The sequence below is a fragment of the Mastigoproctus giganteus genome, chromosome 11, assembly GCF_048544385.1.
Source record: "Mastigoproctus giganteus isolate SK-2022 chromosome 11, ASM4854438v1, whole genome shotgun sequence".
Lineage (NCBI taxonomy): Eukaryota > Metazoa > Arthropoda > Arachnida > Uropygi > Thelyphonidae > Mastigoproctus > Mastigoproctus giganteus.
In genome coordinates this window covers 149,483,916-149,503,297 of record NC_143585.1, presented here as the reverse complement: position 1 = coordinate 149,503,297, position 19,382 = coordinate 149,483,916, and the positions used below count along the sequence as shown (strand labels likewise).

At 37.0% G+C, this 19,382-nt stretch overlaps 1 protein-coding gene across 2 annotated transcripts in view; it reads left to right on the top strand.

Moving 5' to 3' along the window:
• The window catches only part of DNAlig4 (DNA ligase 4), a 462,385-nt gene that overhangs the window by 309,784 nt on the left and 133,219 nt on the right, over positions 1-19,382 (top strand). For both annotated transcript variants that reach the window (XM_090384659.1, XM_090384660.1), the window contains one exon: positions 8,876-8,993. In XM_090384659.1, coding sequence (XP_090240785.1) covers positions 8,876-8,993 — 118 coding nt within the window. The remainder of the gene's footprint in view (positions 1-8,875; positions 8,994-19,382) is intronic.

Sequence of the window (19,382 nt, the reverse complement as noted above, 5' to 3'; positions counted from 1 at the left end):
GCCTTTTTCATTATTTGTGTGAGGGGAGGCTTCTTCTTAGGACAACGGGCTACAAGACCATTTTTGAAGAGGCATCTTCTGACTGTTACTGCACTTGCTACCACTCCTGTATGCTCTTCCTATTCTCTTTTCAGCTAAGATGAAGAACCTTTACGGTTTTTAAGGCGTAAGTGCTTCAAAATGCTGTCCTGTTTTGGTATTGAGACTCATTTGCATCCGATTCCTCTTTTCCTATCATCAGAACCAGCATTCTTGAGTTTGGAAAGAAATCTACTCACTGTCGACTGATTACAAGACACTCTATAAGCAGTATGATGGGAAGAACATCCTTCCTCACATAAAGCAATAATAGAACTCTTTCTTCATGGCGTTAACTGCACGTAACTTGCCATCCTGACCCAAGCAAGGAATGACTGCAACTCTTGCAGAGCATGCTTATATAGCTGAGAGTAACAGTTGATGCAATATTACGTCATCACCTATGCATGTCAATCTTATCTGATGCAGTCTGTAAGAAATATTTCCATATACTTATTCGGACAACAATTACAATTTTAAGGGATGATGCACTTTCTTTGAACTCCAGTGTAGGTGGGATTTTAATATGTGGCAATTAATCTATGTATAATTGCCACATATTGTCATATGTGGCAATTATACATAGATGGAATTTTAATTAGCACTGTACCTTCCAGTATTTCCCATATAAACCATTGTCCAGCTTTAAATGATTATGCATAGGTGGGATTTTAATTCGCACTACATCATCTTGTATGCTACCATCTTTGCCATTGGCCAATTTACTGTGGTTGTTTCTCTCCCCTCTCCACCAATCAGGAACTTGTTGTTGATCGTGCTGTCTGCTGAAAACTCATCACCATGGTTACACTAAACTAAGTTCTACTGGTGGATTTAACTACAGTTTGTTGAGTTCGTATCATCATCTTCTTGTCCTGTAATTTGAATTGATCTTGTTCTTTGAATTCATTATCTTATGTGACTCTTTCGATATAAAGAAATGCAAATATTTCAAAAAAATATATATATAAAGTTGACATATATGTCTGACCCAACTTGAATTTGATCTTTAAAACTGTCTGTTTTTTTTTTTTCTCTTCTTTTCCTTCTGTGTATATGTGTATGTTTATTTTAATTTTTAATTTAATTTTTTGGGCATACTTTTATGCTATATGTGATTATTAATCATCTAGCAGGTGAGCCAGTTTATAAAGTATGCAAAATATAATAACTTAAAAGTTAAAGCATCTTCTTGAGTAATAAATGTGAATTTTAGTATTCCCGTGACAATTTTTTACCTTTCAATTAGCATAAGTGATTTTCATTAGAAATGGTGTAACTTTTTTCACTACGACCCCCTTTATTTATTTTTTATTTTTTAAACAGTGTTAGTGGGGCTTTAGTTACCTGAGGTGAATAAGATAATAGAATTTGAACTTTTTGCCATTTTATACAATTTTGGAATCAGTTATTACGTACTCTAATTGCAATAAAAATATATACTTATGCACAGAGTAATTTTTTAAAAAAGTGTAAAATTTGTGTGTAAGAGTGTGTAAAAGTAAGCAGTGTTTTCTGTATATAGTAAGCAGTATGTTTAAGATATATGGTATACGTAATATGTACTAAATTGTTGACTGTAATTTTACCCTTTCTTATGGCATTTTTGAAATATAAAAATACATGAGTAGTGCAGTGCAGACAGGCTTCTTGGGCAGCCTGTGAGGTTTCTTTTAATGATATACAGCAATTTTGTCAGCAAGAACATAGAAGTGATTTTCCCATTGAATAAGTCAATGATTAGGTTTCATCTTAAGTAATGCGTGCAGGTTTGAAAGTGTCATTTTAGGAAGGAAGTTGATCTATTGGAATGTGCACAGAGAAGAATAAGATTAGTCAGGAGCATAAAAGGGTACTTTTACCAAGAAAAATTTGTGTACTGTAAATTACAGAACTTTTGTCTGGAAATTAGACACCTGCAAGGAAACTTGATTGAAGGATTTAAGACTTGAATTGCCAGCAGGAACAAGAAAGTGACTATCCCATTATATTCTAATGGTTAGGTCACATCTTGTATACTGTATAGAGGTCTGAAAGTCTCATTTTAGGCACCCATTGCAAGAGATGTAGTTCTCTTGCAATGGGTTCAGAGAATAGTGTTTCTGATTTGTCTTTAAAAAGATAAGTTAGCAACACAAAAAGATAAGTTAGCAACACAACTCTTATGGGGAAAGACTTCAATTCTGCAAATTGCAGTTCCTGGAAACTAGGCATCTGCAAAGAGACTTGACTGCTTAGCCTGTATGCTGATGGCACTTTACCCTTTCTTGGACAACATAAGAGGGCATAAATTAGATTGAAAAAGAATAATTGCAGGTGGGAGGGATATGAGAAAACTTGCTTTCGGGCAGAGAGAGAGAGAGAGAGAGAGAGAGAGAGAGAGAGAGAGAGAGAGAGAGAGAGAGAGAGTAACTGATTGTTGGAACACACTTCCACGTAGCTTTGTGGAAATGGGTAGTTTGAATAAATTCAAGGTAGGATTAGACAAATTAGAGGGATGCACAGATGAGGTTTTTTTTTTTTTTTTTTTTTCTTTGATGATGCTTTTACAGGCTTGCTTCCTTCCCTCTCCCATCATTTACCACTACTATGGGTTCAATAATCCTTAGTCTTTCTCAAATGACATACACAAGACAATAGATGCTGCTGAATGACCATAAACAAAATTTTTCCTCAAAGAAAAAAAAAAATACTTTTTTTTTGTAGTATAAACTGTTTATAGGTAGCTGTATATTTTTTTATGTGGCCATTGTTTCATCATCACTGATCTGGAGCCTATACTGCGGCAGAAAGTTCTGTAGATCAAAATTATACCACTTGGAACAACACAATGCTGCCATTCACTCACTCAACATATGTTTCTTTTGTCAACACAACAGTAGGCACTGCTTAATGTGATCGCATTTGGAAATTGTATTCCAATTCTGTTAACTAAAGATTGAAGGAATAGCTCAGAACTGAAAAATTATATTAGTGTACATTATATGGTATATGATGCACTTTATTACATGTTATTAAGAAAAACTTTTCCAATTAAAATAGTTACCACATACTTCCAAAATCCATTGATAATACTTTATATGACAATACCATTACATATTTTGTAAAATGATTATTATTTAAAATGTTCGAGACATCAGTTATAGCTCGGACATAGCATGGGTTTGTTAAGGGGAAGTCTTGTCTGACACCAATTTGATCGGATGCTATGATGTAGTCAAAGGAACTGGATGCAAAGAATAATTTTGATATCATATATTTGGATCTTAGAAAGGCTTTTGATACTGTTGCACATGAAAGACTGCTACACAAATTGTAGCAATGTGGCATTGGAAGCAAACTGCTGCTATGGATAAAGGGATGGTTGAGTGGGAGAAGACAGAGAGTGGTAATTGTGCAGGCAGATATCAAGTTTTCTGAGCAGTGCAGATGGTATGCAAGAGTAGCTCATAGTGTCTTGTCAATGGTGTACAGGAATTTTTCTAGCAGGGATAAGGAGGTGATTATCCCTTTATATAAGGCAATGGTCAGGCCACACCTTGAATACTGTATACAGGTCTGGAGGCCTCATTTTAAGAAGGATGTAGAGCTGTTGGAACGAGTACAGAGAAGGGCAATAAGATTAGTGAATGGAACAGAGGGTTGCTCTTACGAAGAAAGGCTTAAATTTTGCAAATTACAGTGTCTGGAGACTAGGCACCTGCGAGGTGATCTGATTGAAGTGTATAAAGCCTTGAATGGTTTGAGCATGCTCAGTGCTGATGGGGTTCTTCCTCTTGCTCACAATAATCACCTGAGAGGGCATAAATTCAAATTGAGGAAAGGCAGATGTAGGATAGGTGTGCGGAAATTTGCCTTTAGCCAGCGGGTAGTTGTTTGGTGAAACAGACTTCCATCCTTTGTTGTGGAAGTTGATAGCCTGAATAAATTTAAGGGGAGTGGATTTTTTTTTTTTTTTTGGCTGATGCTGCATAAGCTTGCTTTCTTGCATCATATGCCTCTACTAATGCTAATAACAAAGATTGCAATGTTTTTGCTGTGTTTATAACTTGTCTTGCAACTGACAAGTTGTATTGATTGGTCAAATTGGTTACAAAAACCTTGGCTGTGTACAGTTAAAATCTATTGTTTGTGTATGTCAGTAAGTTGCTGTTTATATAAGAAAGAGTTTAAGCATAAATTTAACGAAGCTTAACATATGCTTAAAACAGTGCTTTTCTAGCTGTATTTGAGTATTTGTGTCTCTTTCTTTCCTCTAAGCTCTTCTAGAGTGATGTTAAACTGGTAATTAGCATGTGGTTAGCTGTAATTTAGAAGAGCAGTTCACACAGTTACCAAATTTACTGAATTATTGAAAGCACAAAAAGAAACATATTTTTTACCTTTTTTTTACATGATCTCTTTAGCATTAGTTGAAGCATATGATGCAAGAAAATAAGCTTATATAGCAACAGCCAAAAAAAAAAAAAAAAAAAAAAAAAAACCCTTCCCATTTCACCCATCCGATCACACCAAATATTTCTTTAGTTCAGCTTTAAATTTATTTAAGCTATCAACTTCCACAACAACTGATGGAGGTCTGTTCCAGCAATCAATTACCCACTGGCTAAAGACAAATTTCCGCACATCTATTCTACAACTGTCTTTCCTCAGTTTGAATTTATGCCCCCTCAAGTTCTTAATCTGAGCAATCAGAAGTATGCCATCAGCATTGAGCCTGCTCAAACCATTCAACACCTTATACACTTCAATCAGATCATCTCGCAGGTACCTAGTCTACAGATTCTGCAACTTGTGAACTTAAGCCTTTCTTTGTAACAGCACCTTTTGTTCCTCACCAATCTTGTTGCCCTTCTGTGTACTCTTTCTAGCAGCTCTATATGCTTCCTAAAATCAGGCCTCCACACCTGTATGCAGTACTCAAGGTATGGCCTGACCATTGCCTTGTACAAAGGGATAATTACATCCCTGCTAGCAAAATTCCTATATATCATTGACAAAACTCCATGACCTGCTCTGCCAGCCCATCTGCACTGCTCAGAGAACTTCTTCATATCTGTCTGCACAATTACCCCCAGGTCTTTTTCATTCTCCACCTCCCTGAGTGTAGCACCACACAGTTGGTACATTTCTCTTGGGTTACTGCTACCCATATTCAGTACTTTATATTTGTCAATGTTAAACTTCAGTTGCCATCTCTCAGCTGATCTGCCTAACATTTCTAGAAAGATACTGTTGCAGTAGCATACTGTCTTTAGTGTCATTAACAACACTGCCAACCTTTGTATCATCTGCAACCTTGGACATTAAGCTTGATATACCTTCGTCGATATCACTGATAAATACATAAAACAACAATGAGCCCAGCAGCGAACCCTGGAAGACTCCACTAGTAACATTAGTCCAAGTAGAGCAGTGTCCATTTATTACTACCCTCTGCCATCTCCCACTCAACCATCCCTTTATCCATTGCAGCAACTTGCCCTTAGTGCCATACTGTTCCAATTTGTAAAGCAATCTTCTATATGCAGCAGTATTAAAAAAATTTCCTGAAATACAAGTATATGATATCAAAATTATTTTTTGCATCCACTTTCTTTCAGATCACATTGTTGTATCTGATCAAGTTGGTCAGACATGACCTCCACTTAACAAACCTAAGCTGTGTATGAACTTTTACTGCAGTTTTCTCTAGATGATCCTGCAATGCTTCTTTAATCAGTGACTCCATTATTTTCCCTGGAACAGAAGCTAAACTAGCAGGTCTACAATTATTTGTGTCACCCTTTGAACCCCCCCCCCTTTGTGAATTGGGCATACACTTTCCAGTCCATGGGAACCTCCCTGAATCTAAGGATGCTCTCATAATTATGGCTAAGGGTTTGCTAACTTCCCTTGCTGTCCCCTTCAATTTAACTGGATAGATTCCATCTGCTCCAGGTGCCTTTTTTATGTTTAAATTCAACAATATCTCCTCCACTTTGCTCTCTGTTGTTAAAAAATCATTTAGCTCCCTGTTAAGAGTTTGGTAACTTTCTTCCTCCCCTTCCTAACAGAATTCTTCATGTGTGAATGTAGATGCAAAATACTCATTCAGTTTATCAGCTATCTCAGCAGGATCATGAACAGTCAAACCACCAGCATCAAGTGGACCAATCTGATTCATCCACTTCCTTCTAGATTTTTCATAAGTAAAGAAGTCTTCGTTGTTTTTCTTTTGCATCGTTTGGCAAGGTTTCTCATAATCAGCGTTCGCTTGCCTAACCTCCTTTGTGACTTGATTACAGACTAGCTTATATCTGCCATAGGCTTCTGTGTCACCTGATAAATTATATGCATCCCACAAATTTTTCTTCTCTGCCACAAGCCTCATTATTTCATCTGACATCCGTTTAGGTCTAAATCTTGAACAGTATTTCTTAGTTGGAATAAAAAGCCTAGTCGCTTCCAAGATTAATTCCTTGAACGCTTTTTTTTTAGAATTCACTGTTTTTACCATCATCAGTTGATCCGACTGTATGGAATCCAAAACCTATCTGAGACCACTGTTGTCACCTTTACGATAACAACAAACCCTTCCCTTTACTTTTGATGGTAGTTACATCTTTAGGTAAATCTCACATTAATACACTGTGATCACTGTCACCTAGTGGTTCCTTTATGTGCAAATTCTTAATGCATGAATAATCAATACTGATAATCAGATGAAGAGTATTATTCCCTCTGGTTGTCCCTTGAACATGTTGCTGTAGAAAACAATCCTCCAATAAATCCAAAAAATTTTGCTAAGTTAAAATCCCCCATTACAACACAATCTTATTTACTGGCCCACTCTATTTCTCTGCACAAATGTTTGTTGTACTCATCAGAGTCATTAGGCCTATAACACACTCCTACTCTCATTTTTCCTTTCCCAGTGCTGATGTCACGCCTGAGTCAGTTTGCTGATGCAAACTGACTCAGCATTGCACTGTCCACCCATATCAACTGGATGCACTTCCTTAGATTTTATGTGGTTCTTAACTAACAGCATAACTCCCCCCTTCCTACCCTGTCTATCCTTTCTGCACACATTGTACTTCTGAAATTCCAATTCTGCACTGCTTATATCTGTGTGATACCAAGTCTCTAATATCCCTACAATATCTGCCTTTGATGTTTTGATCAGCACTTCAAATTCATCAAATTTATTTACTATACTTCTAGCATTGATGTACTTGCAACTATACATGCACCTGTTCTTATTCTTAGTTACCCTGACATAGCCCATGTATTTACTTGTTCCATGATGACTCCATCAGCTCTTCAAATCCCCAGCAACCTGCTCTCTCTCTAGGCTGCTGCTCATTACAATAAAAACAGTGCAAGAATCACTTTTGACCCTGCCTGTAGCTACTGTTAATCTTTTAGTCTTTGAATCCCCCCCCCAAGTGAGCAGTTTTCCGGTCCACCTATCATTGCCTTGATAGCATCAGCAAATATTCTTGCACCCTGCATCCTATCCCTCTAGAAGCAGTCTCTCCTGTTAGCAAGCACTGACTATGCTGAAAAAAAATTCTACACCACGAGCATTGCACAATCTCTCTCCAGGGCTGAATTGTTGACAAGGCTCTCATCATGTACTCCCTCCTATCGTGTCTGGAACAATATCTGCCAATAATATCAGTAGACACTTTCAAATTTAACCCTAACTCGCGACTTTTTTCCAACCTTGACCTATACTTTTTAAGTAAATCTGCAGATCTCTTACTGTATAACAATATCACCTTTTGTGCCCTTAAAAGATGATATCTGCTCTACAATGTCATTAACTTTTGCCCTTGGCAGACATACTCTGATCCTGTTCACCTATCCTCATTGCGTAATATATTCCCTGTCTCCTTGACAATAGAGTTACCAACGATGACTAGATCCTGTGGGACCATCGCATTCTGCATTGGAGATTGCCACTGTGTTGCCTGATGCACAGGAGTGAGCTCTGGCATTGAGTTGGGCAGCTGAGAGCTTGTTGGGCCCCTCATATTAATTTCTTCGAGAACATCTACCCTTCTACTCTCATAGACGCCCATCAGAATACTGATTTGGCACCTAACTTCAGGACCTGGTCTTGGCGCATTATAGCCTTAGTAGCTAATGCGCCAATAAAAACAAAACCAACCAACCAACCTAATTTCTTCACAGTCTTTGCACCTAGCACACACTCACAAAGATATTCTCCTTGGCTAGATCATCTTAAAGACCATGGAAAAAAAAAACAAACTTTTAAGCATATGTTATGCTTCTTTGTAACACATGCTTAAAATCTGTATTGGGACTACAAAATCACATCACAGTTGATCCTTAAACCTTTACAATATCCAACAGAACATATGCTGAAATCATGGTTTCAGTGTATCTGAATTTGCTTTATCAAGTAATGCCTAAATGTGTGAAGTGTGTTATAATTGGTATGTTTAAATAACTAAAGATATTTATGGCGAAAAAAATGGTATATTTCTGCAGTTTGATTTTTAAGAAATTTGAAATAGCTTATATAATCCTATCTTTCTAAAAGTTGGGATTATTCAACTATAAATATAAAATATATATTCCATATATAATATTTTGTGAAAATTCATTCGGTAAAATTTTATGTTACACGGAGACTGATGGATAGATATGGTGAGGATGAGAAGCAATTCACACATCAGCTATTGAATCTGAAAAATTGGACATTCATATATCATAGCGGTGTTATTGGATTATTTATCCATTCTTGGTTATACTACATTTAATTTTCTTTTACGAATTTTTTCAGGTTTCAGACTTATTTATCAATAAGGAAATGTGTGTTGTTAGTGGATCTTCTTCAATTTCAAAGCAAGAACTGGAAAAACTAATTGTGGAACATGGAGGAACTGTTGTTCAAAATCCAGGTATATTCTGAAAATAGCATGCTTCAATAAAAAAAAAATAAGAAATCATAGTGACAATTTAAATATTAAAATTCTATTAAATTGTTAGAGGAGGAAATATATATTTCTTCCTCCAACATTATAAACAATATCACTCATAGTCTCTTGATGAATTTTCACTATTCCACAGGTATTGCATGTTGGTAGATCATTAGTAATCTTTATAACAACTTCACCTACGCACTTCTCAATGACTTCATGTGAAAAATCTTTGCATTGCATCTGCCTGTTGCCAATAATTTATATTTAGTAATAGAATTATACAAATTAAATATATTGATTTCCTAAAATAATGGAGAATCAATAATCTTTACTAATTACACTATTCAACAAGAATTTGTTCCTCTGTTGAGAGAATAATATTACACTTAATTTTGCTTTGCTGATTTCCAAATTGACATATATTTTAGATGTTCTCAAATGATTAAAGAGCCTCTTTTCTTGTTTTTATTAATTGGCATGTAATTGTTTGACTCCTGGCAGATGAATTTTCATGAAAAATTATATTTTGTTCATATAGAATGACTTTTCAAGCAATCCCAAGTTATCTGCCTGTGTGTTTTTTGCGTGCATGTAAAAATATTTTTCATATGTTCAACCATTATTTGATAAGGAAAATACAGATCTGCACCAAATTTTTGTCTTATATGCTTTAAGTACCTCAGAAGTTAGCCTAAATTTTAAGATCAGTCCCACAGTTCTCCCATCTCCTACAGAAATCTGTATATATAAATGAAAGTATCTATTTGATGCTCAGGCATTATTCGGGAAGCAAAAGTTAGATCAAAAAATTTTTCACCTTGTGTTCTCTTGATTCTTGAAAGGTTATAGACTCATTTCTGATTTCACAGCTTTCCAATTTCTCCTTCTCTCTACAAAAATCTGTATATGTGCAGCTGTAAAAGGCTGAAACTGGTAAATCCTAAGATTTAGCACTTCATTAAAATCACAAAATGTGCACTTTATTTTGTATTTAATGCTCTGATACAGTAAATTGTAGGATACCACTTGGCATTGGCAAAAGCCTGACATATCAAAATATTTCACTTTATTTCAGCTCTTACTACCCTGATATGGTGAATACAGGTAAATAACATTTCACACTAATAAAAGCTAATTTAATTACAGTAGACTCCCAGTTAACCAGCCCCTATGGAACCAGATCTCAGGCCGGATAAACAAATGGCTGGTTTTTTTTATTGACTTAAATTGGCATATTAATTTATTTTTTAGAGTTTCTTTATATTCCTAGTAACAATACTTTAGTTTAAATTGAATTTAGATAGAGATTTTGTAGGTTATTACTTAGTATCGGTAAGGGTATCAAATCCACGTGTGGACATGTTTTGCAGCTCCCGTGAACAAAAGGTTTTTAATTATACTTAGCCGTTTTATTGACTTAATTGTTAGATTAAATAATTTTCCATAGGTAGCTTATAGATCTAGTCAAGCTCTGTGGTTTATTTTGAATTTAGATAGCGCAATTTGGAAAGTAAATAATACCGCTTGTCCATAGATTAACCGTTCGTAACTTGCCGCCATTGTTATAAGATACAACATGTGCTAGCGTAAGGTTTAACGAAAAATTAGATAGCGAATATAGTAGTATCAATTAATCAGTAAAATTTATTAATCTTATTAAATTTCATTGTCATTTAATTGTACTTTTTTAACTAAATAAATAGAGCGACCTAGTTATTACAAACGTAACATCATAAATTAATACATATAAGTTGACAGGGGATAAGAAAGTCATATAACGTAACTCGGAGATAATATTCGATACAGAAATACAGATATATAGTGTTAACTGCATTGGGATAGAGGTTTAGGGTTGTATTTTGTATTGGAATTTTATTGAACTTGAATAAAAATCATGACTAAGACCAGAGCAGCAAAGCAAAAGGCTCAAACTAGTGGGTTTTTTTTTTTTTTTTTTGTTAGCACATCGGCTTCTGTGGCCATAATGCACCTCCCAAGGATTTGCACTACTCTGATCCACGCCCGAGGCGGGATTTGAACCCACGACCTTTGGGTTGCTAAGCAGGCACTTTACCCACCCAGCTAGCCCGGTCAGCCTGAAACTAGTAGAAGTGCTGTGGCTCAGGGGAGAACTGAGGGGAGCGTTTGTCCTCTGATTCATAGTCTTTTGAAATGCACTGCTTGTTTGATGTTTGTGGAGCAATCAGGAATGGGACATGATATTTCCTAGGGAAATGTCTTTGTGTGTGCACGCGCAATATAAGGAGTGCAAGGAATTCAGGCACCAACTCGGCATTGTTATGGGCTTATATGAGAGCTTGAAGGACAGGGTGGATGCCATCAAAGGATTTCAATTGATGGGCCCATCAAGCTCTCAGCTGCCCACATCAATGCCAGAGCTTGCAATTGAACATCATGCAACACAGCAGCAATCCCCAAGGCAGAATGCGCTGTCCCAAATGAACTAGTTGTGGTAGGTGACTCTTTGTCAGGGAAACGAGGAACATATTGTGCAAAAAGGATAGATTGAACAGGACCAGGGTATGTCTACCAGGGGAAAAGTTTGATGGCATTTTAGGATAGATATCATCCTTTAAGGGCACAAAGGGTGATGTTGTTGTTGTACAGGTTGGCACTAATGATATTAAGAGTAGGAGACCAGCAGAATTACTTAACAAGTACACGACAATGCTGAAAAAAAGCCATGAGTTAGGGTTGAATTTGAAAATGTCTGCAATTCTGCCCATACACGATAGGAGGGAGTATATGATGAGAGCCTTGCCGATCAATTCGGCCCTGGAGAGATTGTGAAAGGCTCAAGGGGTAGAATTTTTCTCAGCGTGGTCTGTGCTTGTTAACAGAAGAGATTGCTTCTACAGAGGTGCGATACACTTAAATAGAAAGGGTGCAAGAATATTTGCTAATGCTATCGAGACAGAGTTAGGTGGGTCGGAAAACTGCTAGTTGGGAGGATACACTGACTAATAGATTAACAGTAGCCGCTGGTAAAAGTGATTCTTGCAGTACTTCTATTGAAATGCAATTGAGCAGCAGCCTGGAAAGCAAGACAGTGGGAATTGGTGTACATGTATACTTGCATGTACACCAATGCTGGGAGTATAGTTAATAAATTCGATGAGTTTGAAGTGCTAGTCAAGACATCAAAGGCAAATATTGTTGGGATATCAGAGACATGGTGTCACACAGACATCATCATCAGCCATTTTCAATCCACTGCAGGATGAAGGCCTCTCCAGCAACTTTCCAGTTCCTTCTGTTTTGAGCACTGGCCATCCATTTACTACCCACAAACTCATGAATTTCTATCCATCTCCGTCTTTGTCTTCCAGATTTTCTTCTAGCTCCTCTTGGATACCATTCTGTTATTTTCTTAGTCCATCTGTCATCATGCCTTCGAGCTACGTGTCCTGCCCAAGACCATTTTAGTTCTTAGTTTTGATAAGAATATCCTTTACTTGAGTTTGCTGCCTAATCCATGTGTTTCTCTTCTTATCTAACAGTCTTCCCAATATAATTCGTTCCTTTCTTCGCTGTGTAGTTCTTAGCTTCTCTTCCATTCTTTTGGTGAGTGCCCAAGTTTCACTTCCATAAGTCATGGTGGGGAGTATACATTGGTTCATTATTTCACGTTTCAGACAAACTAGGATATTGCTCTTCAGTATGTGACTATATTTCCTGAATGCTATCCATTCAAAATTTATTCTTCTCTTGACTTCCAACCATTTATCATTATTACAACTAATAACTTGTCCCAGATAAGTATATGACTCCACCTTTTCAATTACTGCTCCTTCAATCATTATTTCCCTTTCGTTGGCATACTTGTTCATCATTACTTTTGTTTTAGCCGTATTCATCTTTAACCCAGAATCCTTACTAACTGTGTATAACTGATTAAGATTTTCCTCCAATTCTTTGGGATCGTGGGTGTCATCTGCAAATTGTAAACGGTTTAGGTACTGTCCATTCACATTGACTCCTTTCTACAACCAGTCTAATCTTCTGAAAGCTTCCACAAGGGCAGCAGTAAACGGCTTCGGAGATATTGTGTCTCCTTGTCAAACTCCTTTCTCGATTTTAAATTTCCTACTGTCTTTGTCTAGTCTAATAAAGAAGGTAGCACTCTCATATATTTTCTTCAAAATCATAATATATGGGGTATCTATGCCTTGTCTTTCCAGTGCCTGAAACATTGCCTTATGCTGTATGGAGTCAAATGGCTTTTCATAATCCACAAATACCAGGCATAATGGTGTTTTATATTCATTATCTTTCTCCATTAGCTGTGATATTACGTGAAGATGAACCATAGTTGAGAACCCTGTCCTAAAGCCAGCTTGCCCTTTCGGTTGATTCTCATCACATATTCTTTCTAATCTGTTAGTAATGACCCTTGTGAACAACTTGTAGATGTGGGATAACACGCTAATTGGTCTATAATTTCCAATTTCTGATTTATCTCCTTTCTTATGCAGCAAAACTATGATTGCATTATTCCACTGCTTAGGCGTCCCACCTTTTCTAATGCACTTTTTGAAGAGCCTTGCCAGTTTTTGTATTATGTCTCTTCCTCCCAATTTTAACAATGCTACAGCAACTTTATCTTCCCCCGGGGCTTTCTGATTCTTCATTTTCTTCAATGCATGTTCTACCACATCAGGAAGAATATCGGGTATGTCATATGTGTTGCTACTTTGCAATTCATCTTCCCCACTGCTGGCAGCATTCCTCTGCTCCTTGTATAATTCTCTATAGTAGTCTTCTGCTATTTGAATTATGCCTTCTCTGCTGTTTATAAGTACACCATTGCTATTCTTCAGTTTCAGTATCATATGTCTTTCTGTATTAATGCTCATGGCTGCTGATTTAAATCCTTTGTTTTCCCTTAATGCTTGTTCTACTTTTCTTGTGTTAAATCTTCTTATGTCCTCTCTGAGTCTCTTTCTAATGGCTTTGCATAACTCAGTATACTCAATTTTCTCCCTGTCAGTGTTTTTCTTGCTCTTCATTTGTCGTCTTCGGTTCATCATGACAAGTGTTCCTTGACTAATTTTTTCTTCTTTGGATTTCTTTTTCCCTATAGGTTTCTTGGGCTTTATCACTTTCAGAAAGTTGTAATATTCCTCGTCGATATCTTGGTCCTGAGCAGTCTGCAGAAGCTCAGACTTGTTCTTAAGTTCCAGTACATACTGCTTTTTTTCCTTTTCTGTTATTTCGAAGACCTTTGTATTATTTACTTGAGTCAATTTTTTCCTTTCCTACATCTATATCAAGTGTACATCTTACCATTCCGTGATCACTTCCAACATTTACCTTATTCAGGATGGTAACATCATTCACAATATATCTTCTGTTAGTGAGGATGAAGTCAATTTCATTAGTAGTTAATTAATCCATTTGGACTCTTCCATGTCCACTTTCTGTTCACACAGATATAAGCAGTGCAGAACTGGAATTTGGGGAGTACAATGTGTATAGAAAGGATAGACAGGACAGGACAAGAAGGGAGGAGGGATTATGCTGTTAATTAAGAAACACATAAAATCTAAGGAAGTGCATCCAATTGATGTGGGTGGACAATGCAATGTTGAGTCAGTTTGGTGTGACATAAGCACTGGGAAAGGAAAAATGAGAGTAGGTGTGTGTTATAGGCCTAATGAATCTGATGAGTATAATGAACAATTGTGCAGAGAAATAGAGTGGGCCAGTAAATTAGAGTGTCTTATAATGGGGGATTTTAATTTCCCGGATATTCACTGGAATTTGTGGGTTTGGTCACTCACACACTAGCAAGGCTTTTGTGGATTTATTGAATGATTGTTTTCTACAGCAGCATGTTCGGGAGGCAACTAGAGGGAGTAATACTCTTGATCTGATTATCAGTAGTGATTCTTCATGCATCAAGAATCAGCAGATAAGAACTACCAGGTGGCAGTGATCACAGTGTGCTGAAGTGGAATTTATTCAAAGAGGTAACTATCATCAAGGGTTAAGGGAAGGGTTTTTGCTTTCATAAAGGTGACTAGAGTGGTCTGAGACAGTATTTAAATTCTATATGGTGGAACTAACTGATGTTGTTACCAACAGCAAATTCAAAATGGGAAGCATTCAAAGAATTAATCTTGGAAGCTACTGGGCTTCTCATATGAACAAAGAAATATTGTTCAAGATTTAGGCCTAAATTGATGTCAGATGAACTAATTAGACATGTGACAGAGAAGCAAAATGCATGGGATACATATAAATTAACATGTGACTCAGAAGCCTATGATAGATATAAGTTGGTCTGTAACCAAGTTACAAAGGAGGTTAGGCAGGCGAAAGCAGATTACGAAAAATCTTTGGCAAAGGATGCAAAGAAAAACAGCAAAGAGTTCTTTACTTATGTAAACTCAAGAATGAAGCGTGTGAATCAGATTGATCCACTTGATATCGATGGTTCAACTGTTGATGATTCTCCTCAGGGAGCTAACAAACTAAATGAATATTTTGCATTGACATTCACACATGAGGAGTTATTCAGAGAGGGGAATGCCAGAGGTGTTTTCAACTCTGGCAGTAAGCTAGATAATCTTGTAATAACTGAAAATAAAGTGGAGGAGAAATTGTTGAAGATAAACATAAGGAAGGCACCTGGGGTGGATGAAATCTATCCAGTTATATTAAAGGAGGCGGCAAAGGAAGTAAGCAAACCCTTAGCCATAATTATGAGAGCTTCCCTGGACTCAGGGGTGGTACCTATGGACTGGAGATGTGCAAATGTGACCCCAATCTACAAAGGAGGATCAAAGGGTGATGCAGGTAATTACAGACCTGTTAGTTTAACTTCTGTTCCAGGGAAATTAATGGAGGCACTAGTTAAAGAAGCATTGCAGGATCATCTAGACATGACTTCACTTATAGCTCGGACACAGCATGGGTTTGTTAAGGGGAAGCCTTGTCTGACAAGTTTGATTGGATACTATGATGTAGCCACAAAGGAACTGGATGCAAAGAATAACTTGGATATCATATATTTCGATCTTTGAAAGGCCGTTTATACTGTTGCACATGGAAGACTGCTGCACAAATTGGAGCATTGTGGCATTGGAGGCAAATTGCTTCTATGGATAAAGGGATGGTTGAGTGAAAGAAGACAGAGAGTGGTAATCAATGGACACTGCTCTTCGTGGACTAATGTTATTAGTGGAGTCCGTCGGGGTTCAGTGTTGGGTCCATTGTTGTTTTGTGTATTTATAAATGATATTGATGATGGTATATCAGGTTTAATGTCCAAGTTTGCAGACGATATCAACACATTGGCAGGGTTGTTAATGACACCAATGACAGTACACTGCTGCAACCGGATCTAGAAAAGTTGAGCAGATGGTCTGTGAGGTGCCAAATGAAGTTTAACATTGACAAATGTAAAGTACTACATATGGGAAGCAGTAATCCAGAGAAACGTATCAACTCTGTGGTACCACACTGACCGTGGTAGAGAATGAAAAGGACCTGGGGGTAATTGTGCAGGCAGATATGAAGTTTTCTGAGCAGTGCAGACAGTCTGCAAGAGTAGCTCATGGTGTCTTGTCAATGATATACAGGAAATTTTCTAGCAGGGATAAGGAGTGATTATCCCCTTGTATAAGGCAATGGTCAGGCCACACCTTGAGTACTGTATGCAGATCTGGAGGCCTCATTTTAAGAAGGATGTAGAGTTGTTGAAACGAGTACAGAGAAGGGCAGCAAGATTAGTGAATGGAAGAAAGGGTTGCTCTTACGAAGAAAGGCTTAAGTTTTTCAAATTACAGTGTCTGGAGACTAGGCATCTGCGAGGTAATCTGATTGAGATGTATAAAGCCTTGAATGTTTGGAACATGCTCAATGCGATTCTTCCTCTTGCTCAGAATAATGGAGAGGGCATAAAATCAAATTGAGATAAGACTGTTGTAGGATAGATGTGCGCAAGTTTGCCTTTAGCCAGCAGGTAGTTGATTGCTGGAACAAACTTCCATCTGTCGTAGAAGTTAATAGCTCTAAAGCGTTTAGGGCATAAGCCTCAAGCTATGGAAAAGTCTAGACTATGTATAAATATAGTGCAAGCACATCAGAAATACATAGCTATATCTGAATAAATCAGAATATTAGTAAAATGGCATCGTTTTAATTTATATCTCATATTGTGAATACCTTCACAACGAGTTGCCATGATATTGCACTACTTCAAATAAGTAACGCTTCACCTAAGGAGAAGACTAATGTTACTTATTCTCAGGTGGATACCACCACCCAGACAGCACCGTTTCAGGGCTATTTTGTATTTGTGTGGGATAATAACGCGACTATCCAGTTGTCCCTATTAGACTTAGAAAAGCAAAAAGGTAGATGGAATGTAATAGTAGGAGTGGAAGAAGAAAAGAAATGGTGTATGAAAGGGACAGTATCTGAATATTAGTAAAACGGCATCGTTTTAACAAGTTATATCTCATATTGTAAATACCTTCACGAGTTTCCATGATATTGCACTACTTCGGGCCAAATAGCCCTGAAACGGTTCCATCTGGGTGGTGGTATCCATCTGAGAATAAGTAACATTAGTCTTCTCCTTAGGTGAAGCATTCGTTATTCGAAGTAGTGCAATATCATGGCAACTCATTGTGATGGTATTCACAATATGAGATATAACTTAAAACAATGTCGTTTTACTAATATTCTGATTTATTCAGATATAGCTATATATTTCTGATGCGCTTGCACTATATTTATTCATAGTCTAGACTCTCTCATAGCTTGAGGCTTATGCCCTAAACACTTTAGAGTCTAAATACATGATACACCATCAGGCATCTCTCATATTGTGGAGTTATACTTCATAACTGTTTTGCTATCACTGCATCACTTGGGCACCTATCCACCCACCGAAGAAGGGCCAAATAGCCCTGAAACGGTACCAGGAGGGAGCCTGATGATGTCCGGAGTTTCCAAGAATAGATAACAACAGCGTTCTCCACTCCACTGGGGAAGCGTTGCCTATTCGAGGAGTTTGAGTTTTTGAGTGGTGTGAGTTGAAGGCGGTACTGTCCCTTTCATTCTTCTACACCATTTCTTTTCCTCTTCCACTCCTACTATTACTTTCCCTCTACCCTTTTGCTTTTCTAAGTCTAATAGGGACAAGTGGATAGTCGCGTTATTATCCCACACACATATACAAATAGCCCTGAAACGGTGCCGTCTGGGTGGTGATATCCATCTGAGAATAAGTAACATTAGTCTTCTCCTTAGGTGAAGCGTTACTTATTCGAAGTAATGCAATATCATGGCAACTCGTTGTGAAGTTATTCACAATATGAGATATAACTTAAAACGATGCCGTTTTACTAATATTCTGATTTATTCAGATATAGCTATGTATTTCTGATGTGCTTGCACTATATTTATACATAGAAGTTGATAGCATAAATAGATTCAAGGCAGAACTTGACAAACATCTGGAGCGAGTGTCTGGGTGAAATAAGGAGTTTTTTTTGGCTGATACTATATAAGCTTGCATTCTTGCTTCATGTGCCTTTGCTAATGCTAATCCGAAAACACATGCAAAATACCATTTATAGGTTGTAAATTAAAAAAATAAATACTGTATACAGTATGTTGTATGTAAATGTTTATTGTACATTTACTTGATAAAAAATCGATAATCTTCATTTGTCTTTTTGATTTAAATTTGTTTTTTTAAGCAAAATCACGCCACTTTTTCATAAGAATTATATCAATGGCAGATGAATTGTCTTGCTGTTGGATTTATCTTATCACAGTTTCAGGCGCTTTCTTTCATTCCGAATGACTTATTCTTTTGTCATTTTTATATCAACTCATAGCTTCTGGGTTCTCTGTTTCTTCATCTTCCACCATTTCTCCTTGACTAACTGGTACAATAATTTCATCATCTGTTAACATTTCATTCTCTAGAATGTTATCTCCTAAAAGCCATTTATCAATGTCCCTTTCTTCCAGGTTTTTGTACTCTGATAATTGTTTCAAATTGTTAATCAGAGCAACGTTGTTGTGGTATGTCAGATCCTCAGTGCACGGCTCTTTGTCCAGATCGCAGTTTGCAGTTAATTTTCGACATCAGGCCATGGTTTTCTCCATGACCTCACAAATGTTGATGATGGCATTTCCTCAAAAGCAGATGCCAACATGTAAATCATATCCTTGATGTTGATTTTGTTAAGGGTCTAAGTGAGTTCTGTTTTTTTATTGATGGTCTTCTCAAAAATTTTCAGAAAGACGTTTTCTTCCATAACACCTTTTCAGACTAACTATCACACCTTGATCCATAGGTTGCACCAAAGATGTAATGCCAGG